This window comes from Mycetomoellerius zeteki, unplaced genomic scaffold (genome assembly GCF_001594055.1).
Source record: "Mycetomoellerius zeteki isolate Tzet28-1 unplaced genomic scaffold, Tzet1.0 scaffold62, whole genome shotgun sequence".
Lineage (NCBI taxonomy): Eukaryota > Metazoa > Arthropoda > Insecta > Hymenoptera > Formicidae > Mycetomoellerius > Mycetomoellerius zeteki.
Genome location: NW_017257632.1, coordinates 2,278,102 through 2,286,984, shown reverse-complemented (window position 1 = coordinate 2,286,984; position 8,883 = coordinate 2,278,102). Strand labels below are relative to the sequence as shown.

The window sequence follows — 8,883 nt, the reverse complement described above, 5'->3', positions numbered from 1 at the left end:
AGTATAGTGTATAGTATAAAGCGATGAATATATATATGAATGGGATCAGAGATTAAGTCGGATGCAAAGTTAAAAACTCACGCAGTCAAAAGAAGAGAAAATATAATGATTCAACGCGAGAAAATAAATCGCCTAATGACGACCAAACGTTTACTAGAACAGGTCGAACGAATTTAACAAACGAATTTCTAATTTAAAATCCGACTCATTCTTCCTGCATGCCCTTGTCATCATTATATCACGGAATCAATCAAATATACTAAGCGGACATTGAAGGAAGGAACATTTCTCGTTTGAGCGCGATAAAACTTCATTCTCCGACCTAAAAACATTGCCTAAAAAGTTCAAGACTGCTTGGACGTGTGGCCTATACAATTAACTTTATTAGAGAAAACGCAAAATACGCGTTGCACAGTGAATTTTTAACTTAAGAACAATAAAAGAATACGCTTCTGGATTACTCGCACGACAGAGTATCCATGAATATATAAATGTGTTCATCAATGGCAATGTTTTCAGGTAGAAGTAACTCTCTAGTGAATCAAAGATTTACTCTCTTCTGACCTCAAAAATCATCGCTTGCGCGACATATGTACGGCTCACTAGGTTTCGATTTTAAAAGCAAACGAAGCGAACGATCGACATTTTTTAATCAGTTTGGACACATGAGGCTGCGCGTCCCATTTTGAGGATTTTTCTCTTGAATAAGACTCTTCGATCGATATAAAACTACGAATAATTCTCGACTACTTTCAGTAGACACTTTTGTCATCGCAAGTCAATTATGAGAATAAAATTCCAAAGCAGACATTAACATTCTTATTTGCATCAATGCCAAGTAGCGTGATATTTTTGTAAAGTTATTTTCTTCTTCGTATTATTGTGGATTTAATCATGTTGTAATTACTTTAGTATCGATGTTAAATAAAGGAACACCGATGCTGCAGTCGTCGGTAGACGTGCCCAAAATAGTACTCCTGAAATGTTTTCCGGAGTCAAGACTAGGTTTAAAGCTAAGCAATCGAGATTAAAACCGCTATCTTATATAGACGAGACTAATTCGAAATAGCATTTTTTGATCCTTTTTAAACGATGAAATAGTTGCGAGGGGAAACCAAGTTTATAAATATCGTCAAATAATTTCAGAATCGAAATTCGATTCCGATGAACCAAAATTTATTAGTTTAGATATATATATATATTCCAGAAAATTGCTTATTTAATTTGGGTGGAAATTTCTATGGGTGCTTTCCAATTGTAAAATCACTAAACACTTCCACGACACAAGTTACGTTCCAATTGCCGTAATCGTTGACACAACAACTCGAGTGTTACTAGTCGGCTGTGTAAGCTTGTGTTTTCTCGTGACAATTACAGGGGTGCGTTCAATTCGAATATCATTTTATTCTTGTTGTTCACCGAATATTGAACAAAGATAAAAGATGTTTGGAGTCGACAGAGTTGAATTTTGGAACGCACCCCATTTTAATCGCAGTGGCTATAAATGAGCTTTTGGAGGAAGAACCCCTGACTCCTCGGGGAGATTTTTGCTGGATCGTAAGATCAAATTAACGTATGGTACTTTGACTCAAATAAAGAGTTGGAAATCCATCACGGGGACTGTTAGAAGAAGAAGAGAACGTTGGATGGCCGGTTTTTTTGCTTTTCTTCATTCAATACAGATGGAAAAAGCTACATTCAATCCAACTATCCGAAACCGTGCACAGCGTACATATTCTGTTCTAATTGAGTCGTATACAATGCTACATGTGAATGCTGTGTTGATCAATTGGAAAGCACTCTATGATAAACGACTGCGGAATACCGTTTGTTTCGCGAAACATCGGGGATTGTACTAAACATGAAAATCAGAATTGTTGAAGTACAGTTCAGCCTCATGTGAAACTCGAATCGGATCCGCGTCGGACGAGGAATATCTCGTAGCTTGTAGAAAACTGGCTTCGAAATTAAAGAAAGAAAAACTCTAGATACGACGGGTTTGTCGATCGAGATTGCGACTCGATCCTTACTTCGGTCCCTCACGTTCGACGAAAGTACCATGTGTTCTTGTATTTAAAGATACCTGTCTACCTACCTATCTACACGAACTTTTTTGTAACTTCCGCGAAAGTGAAGAGAGAAAGAGAGATAGACAGATAGCGAGAGAGAGAGAGAGAGAGAGAGAGAGAGACTCCTCATTTCCTTTTTATTTTATAATATTCGCGCACCGCAACGGGGCACGGTAACCCAGATGCGGCACTATTCCTCCTCGTATCGTTCTCAGTCAGGGTACAAAACGCCGCGCGCATCCATCGACGTTTAATTTGTACACAAGTTCGACACGATTAAATCCTATTGTATTCAATCATTGTCTAGGTGCGTTTAAGGGAATTTCGTTTCTGTACATAGATAAAATAAAGTGGCGTTTACGACGAAGAGCCATCTTTTTCTTTAGCTTGCATCTTTCTCAGATTGACGCTTTTACTGATAATAAGGCACATTATGTCTTGGCAAATTTAAGGATGTATTACACATTTTAATATAATGAAAAAATTATAGATTCTGAATCTCATTTAAAAGTAATACAAAAAATTTAGCGACGGTTTATCATCTGAATGAAAAGTTATTTCAAAATAAGAAATATTTTTTTATTTGTCCTCTAATAGAAATATATGGAAATGTATTGTAAAATAATGACATAAATTTCAATTTTTTTAAGTACTTTGAGTATTCGAAATGTTTTATATAAAGTTAAATTGCGATGCAGAGATTATAGTTGTTCTGTAAATAAATAAAATATTAATTTTGTTCTAAATTTTTGTAAATTGAAGATTTACAAAAGACTTTAAGAATCATAATAAGATTTTGTATAAATCATTTTGAATACTTCAAGTATTTATACAAAAAGATTGAAATTTTTGTCGTTTTTTTTTTATTTTTATAGTAATAAAAATAATACAAATAAAGAGTAAATAAATAATAAAACGTGTTATTTAATCAACGTAGAATGTTAGAAACACAACTGTCCTATATATACGTACAGATTATTGTAAAAGTGAGTGCAATACATTCTTAAAAAAAATCATGTCTGATAAATGTTGAATTATTAAGACCAAACAAGGCTCGTTTTAAAGAGGATTGCTGTAGAGATCAGATTTCTTTCTAATTTAAAGACAACAATTGCGAAACACGAGACGTAGTAATTTCAGTCTTTTTACCAGGTTGCGTAAATTGTGCGAATTGTTTACATAATTTTTCTTCGATCTGACGTCAATGTAAAAGCAACGTAAAAGCTTTCCTTTGACGCAAAAGAAAATCAGTAGCGGCTTAAGGCACTTATAGCCTCGCCCGCAATCTGTTTTAGATCTTCGAATACACACACAAAACAAAGATAATATTTAGTTTCAATTAATTAATATTATATAATAAATTATATAATAAACTAAGTTTCAATTAATAAATATTTTATTATAAAAAAAGATTATTCTGAAGTCGCAATGGACGTACAAAGTTTGTAATGTATACCTGTGTCTTTATCGAGTATGGAAATCTACATTGGCGCAGAGTAGTAAACAAACGAAATAGAACAAAACAAATATAGGTATTTAAACTCCGAGTCATCATGGTAGGTTGAAGGGAAGGCTGGAAAGGGAAGTTGCGGAGTTGTTGTTGACAGCGTAAATTTGAAAGCGACTTGTCTTTAAAACGCACTGCCGTGACGAGGACGTCGCTGCGGTGCAATATGCGAGTGATGCGAGTGAAACATGGCCGCGAACGTGAGAACAGGTGAGTGATAACGTAACGGCCCGTCGACGCGCCGCCGCGAGTTGCAGTTTTCCGGTATACGAATCGAGACCGAGACACGTGAGTCACAGCCAGTGTCCTTGTCCCGGAAACCAGGACGCGATGTCGCGGTCCATCCCGTCGCGTGCGACGTGGTGCGACGTCTTCCGTTGGTCCGCGCTGTTTCTCGCAATAAATACCCGGTCGTCCCCATCGCGGCGGCGCGGCGAACTCTGACTTTTCTCGGCCCGCCGACTCCCTGCGATCTCTGCCCGTTCGACCCACAATCGTCGACGGACGCGAGATAAGGCACGCTGTGACTGGCTTGCGTCTCACTTATCGCTGTGAATGCTGTGGTATCCGCGTCGAGTAGGCGTGTATCGTGCACAATCGTTCGTCGCAATCGCGAAGCGACACAACAGACGCGTACGCGCGTCTGCCCGTTCGTCCTGTTCCTCCATCTGTCACGCATTTTGTTTTGGAAAATTTTTTGTAACCGTTGTCTCTACGCTCCGTCGCGCTTGCTTTGTGATTGTGTTGTGAGCGGTGAGCGCGCGCGCGCACGCGAAACGCGTGCGTACCAGCGTGTGCGAGGAACCGATCGTGCGTCAGAGCCGAGCTGCTTACTGCCCAGTCTGATTATTCTCGCCTGTCGTTGTTACTTTCAGACATGCCGATACCGACGCGCGCGGCGCCTCGTCCTCCGGGTCAGAGCACGACGCAGAGGGACCCGATCTGGAGCACCAGGTAAAGCGTCTTGTGTTTTTGCAAGGTCGTCTGCTTCTTATGGCTGTGCACTGTACAATAGGCATCTTACGTAGTCAATAATGGGTGCTTTTCATTTGGTGATATAAGTGATACAAGCATCATTCATCTTTCTTGACATTCAGTGATTAACAAAAATAAAATGACACTTATGTCGACTTATGTCATCAAATGAAAAACAATACTGTCAGCACCAAAAAATACTGACAATAGGCCTGTTTTCTGTGCCTGAATTAGTAGACACTTTTGGAATTTAAAGCGAGATAACTATATATTTGATGTTTGACGAAAGCGAGAAAGAGAATTCTAGTAGTCTAGCGCGAGAATAAAAAATAGGTCTGATATTGATCATGTGTTAATGCTTTTCATGCTTCCACGGGTATTTTCTGAACAGAAGCTATGTATTTCATGGATTATCTCCGTGTTTTGACACATTTTAAATGTCACTTCAGAGTGAGGAGCCAGTCAGTATCATCAGGCTGCTCCTTACCTTGGAGTAAACTGCAATGTTCACGAAACATTCTAATAATAGATTTGAACAGTGAATAGGTAACCCGGGAAACACATATGGTGCTTTTCGGCAAGAGACAGTGGCTGTGTTCAGTAAAGAAAGCAGCTTTGCAATTGTAAGATTCTTTAATATGATTGATTTATACATTTAGAGTCATCAGTGGGGAACTCTAAGAGCGAGACTAAAATATTAAAGACTTTTACAACAGTTTTAAAGCTGTTTTTCTGCTGAACACAGCCAGTGTAACACAGATCATTTCATCTTTGTTTAACATTGAGAAACAACAAGAATATAATAATTCACTGGATTACACTGTGTCATCTGTATTTCTTGCTAGAAAGCACTCATAACTTTTGTATTGATTATGTGTAGTTTATATTGATGGTTTGATATAGAATATTGGCAGTGGTCCAGATCTCTTCATTCTCGAGTATTATTACTACAGTGATATTCCTTTTTATAACAAAACTATACTGATGCTTGAGAATTAAGAAATCCAGCAATCCATCAATATTAAGCACATACGATTAATATTTTCAGTATTTGTTGATACAGTATTATTGACTGTAAGATCCACAATATACATAAAACTAATTGTAGGCTGAAATATTGTCAATAATATTGATTGTGTAAGGTTGTAAAAATATTGATGCATACTATCAGTATGACTGATTTAATATTACTGATCAATATTATTGATAAAATTTGTATTATACTCTCCACACTTAAAACAAGTGTATAATTAAGTATTGAGAAAAAAGAAAGAAGAGCTTATATATGAATATAGAAGAATTTGACTACGAAGAATAAATCTCTTATCTCTGAAAATGCTTGTAGAAACTTCCATTTAGATTGTCAGTGTCCGGAATTTTTCTAGCCTCTGCATTATTATGATAACGTTTATATGCTTTCAGTAACGATATATTCGGAGGAGCTCTGACAACGCAACCTGGACAGAAGAAAAAGCCACCTCCTCGACCACCGCCTCCGAAATTTAATCGCAATTACCTACAATATCAGAAAGATCAGAAACTGAGAAAGCCAGTAAGTATTGTAATTTATAAATTTATTATATGCTTGTAATTCTTGACAGATCTGTTTCTAATGCATGCAATAGTTTGACATTTCACGATGGCGTGATCACCTAGCATGTCGATAACCGTTATCCTACTCTGGATTACCATTAACGAAACACTTCCTACAAAGGACAACAGCGATATTTTTGTGACCTAAAGACTGCGTTTCAAAACTCACTGACAGTGCTGAAAATCTATAGTGCACGTAACGTAAATTATAGATTTTCAGCGTTGGCAATATAACATAATTAAAGTATATATGTGTGTGCTACCAGTGCATGTTAGTTGTGTATCATGATCTGCCAATGTAATATCTCCGGTGGTCACGTCATTCGCGAAAAAACGATTAGTCGTATAAATATGTTATCCCTCATAAATACACAAATAGCTATATTTTATTTTGTACATTAGGCCAGGCCGACGGAGCTGTTGACTAATTTCTTCGGACGAAAGAAGCAAGAGAATCATCTTCCATTGCGTCCAAGTGGCCAGTTACAAAACCAGATAACACAACCCTCGAATTCAATCGCGACGGTATCTTTGATAGATCTCAGCCCACCTGGATCCCCGACATTTACAACACGCTCCAGTGATGGTGTCAGTGTAGATAGTTTTGGCAGTGACGGAAACTCCAATCCATCTGTATTTACAAGCAGCGGAAACACATCGCAAACGGAAAGTGCCTTTGAAGATGATTTTGACTTTTTCGGTATATCCACCAAGAAAGTAACACAAAATGACCCGTGGCAAACTAAAACAACAGTGCAAGATCCGTTCGGACCTCTAGAGGACACTTGCTCGAATGTGTCTCGAGTCACTGGCGGTCACTTTCCTTTTAATTCCAACAATCGCGAAACGAACCAAGTGCCTTCCATTCTAATCACTTCTAAACCTCTCGTTACATCGATGCCCACGATAATCCGAGCGAAACCTCCTAAGCCTCCGGCACCAAAGATACCGTTTAAGAAACTCGAACCGATACCGAAGGAAACGTGTATCGACTTCGCAGTCTCGAGTAGCAGCATAATGAACAAACCGTTGACGTTGCATTTCTCTAATGCATGGTCCAACGATGATGAAGAAAGTGATAGTCCGTCGCCACCCATGCCGACGATTCCACCACCGGCATTACCTGCGAATTATTTGACAGAACTTAGCAGTGATTTTAAAGTGAGTGTTGTAAACATCAAGCTATATGGCTTGTATTTAAAGGAAGATAAAATGCATTTGTAATTGATATTAATTGCTTAACAATTTACAGGGAGATTCTAATGAATCTTACGGTATTGCGCTGTACGATTTTTCCGCAACTCATCCAGATGACTTAACTTTAAAAGAGGGCGACATTGTACAATTGGTGAAAAAAGTTAACGACGACTGGTTGGAGGGAAAAATAGGAAATCGTCAAGGGATCTTCCCGCTTAATTTCGTTGATATCAAAATACCTCTGCCAGGTTTACCAGACAATGTAGTCACGGCCCTTTACGCTTTTCCGGGAGAGAACGGCGACGACTTGTCATTTGAGGTATCAAAGATTTAAGGCAAAGTAATTGAATGAAAGATCTATTATGTTCCTAACATTGTTTTAATACTTCAGGAGGGAGCGAAAATTACAGTCATATCAAGGATATCGGAAGATTGGTTATATGGTGAGTACAACGGTAGAAGAGGACAATTTCCAGTAAATTATATAAATAGACTTCCACGTAATATTTAAACATTTTTTCAATGAATATTTTGTATCCAGTATATTAACAATTTACTATTTCGAGAGCCTCCGTGTTGCTAACATTATTAAGAATTATTAATTACATTTTCACAAATTAATAAGGATAGTGATAAAAAGAGAAAGTGTACAAATGGATTTTTTTATCATGTAATTTTGATCATATACAAATCGCTAAAGAGAAAAAAAATTTTAGAAAATTTTACTGATAAAAAGACTGAATCATATATACGAGTTTTTATCGCCGTGTTCCAATAGACATAATTTTCAAAAGTAATTGCGATATTTGTCTTTAGGAATTAGAAAATAATATCTGCGATATATGGTGATATCTAGAATTCATTTAGCTTACTCTTTTTAAAACTTTTTAAGTCCTATACTGTTTGCAATATTTTGTAAAGGATACTATGAAAATCTAATACAGTGAATCCCGTTTCTATCTTAATTTTATTTTGAGATTTATGCTTGCATCTAATGTTTGAGAGTTTAATTTTTACTAAATATTTTGTACATGTCTTACATTTTTCTAATAGTATAAAAACAATATATTTACATTTCATTTTTTATTTATTGTATAATTGAGAATTTTTGTATATCTGCGTTTTCGAAGATTTACTTTAAATATTTCAAAATCTATTTTGGAAATTTTATACGAGGACATACTTTGTTGGCGAGCATACAGTTGAAGTTTTTTGGCATATACAAAAAATAGTCATTTAAACACAATTTAAATAAATTGTGTTTTATATATACATATATATATATATATGATATAAAATAGATCTGCTAAGATCTATAAATTGTTAATATTGACGTGAACGATTGATGTGAACAATACATTTTGATTAAAATATTTTCTTCCCAAGCGTTATTTAAGGAGTTCGTTTTTTATAGACAGATTTCTAAACAATCAAATGAAAAATAATCAGTAACGTATAATAAATCAACCTGACTAAGACTCCTTATAAATCAGACAAGGAAAGAAAAAGGGCAATAGGAGTCAAGAGCGGGAGACGTTGCGC

General features: G+C 36.5%; 1 protein-coding gene across 3 annotated transcripts; it reads left to right on the top strand.

Moving 5' to 3' along the window:
• The first annotated feature begins 3,564 nt into the window (after positions 1-3,564).
• On the top strand, positions 3,565-7,912 carry l(3)05822 (SH3 domain-containing lethal (3) 05822). Of its 3 annotated transcripts, none has more exons than XM_018457214.1 (6): positions 3,565-3,786; positions 4,452-4,530; positions 5,974-6,103; positions 6,547-7,305; positions 7,397-7,660; positions 7,733-7,912. In XM_018457214.1, exons 1-6 carry the CDS (start codon positions 3,765-3,767, stop codon positions 7,850-7,852), a joined length of 1,374 nt encoding a protein of 457 aa, XP_018312716.1. In that variant the 5' UTR covers positions 3,565-3,764; the 3' UTR covers positions 7,853-7,912. The 3 variants fall into 3 exon arrangements, with proteins under 3 accessions (XP_018312716.1, XP_018312714.1, XP_018312717.1); XM_018457212.1 differs by having other exon boundaries at positions 4,449-4,530; XM_018457215.1 differs by lacking the exon at positions 3,565-3,786 and adding an exon at positions 3,829-3,864.
• Positions 7,913-8,883: the final 971 nt, after the last annotated feature.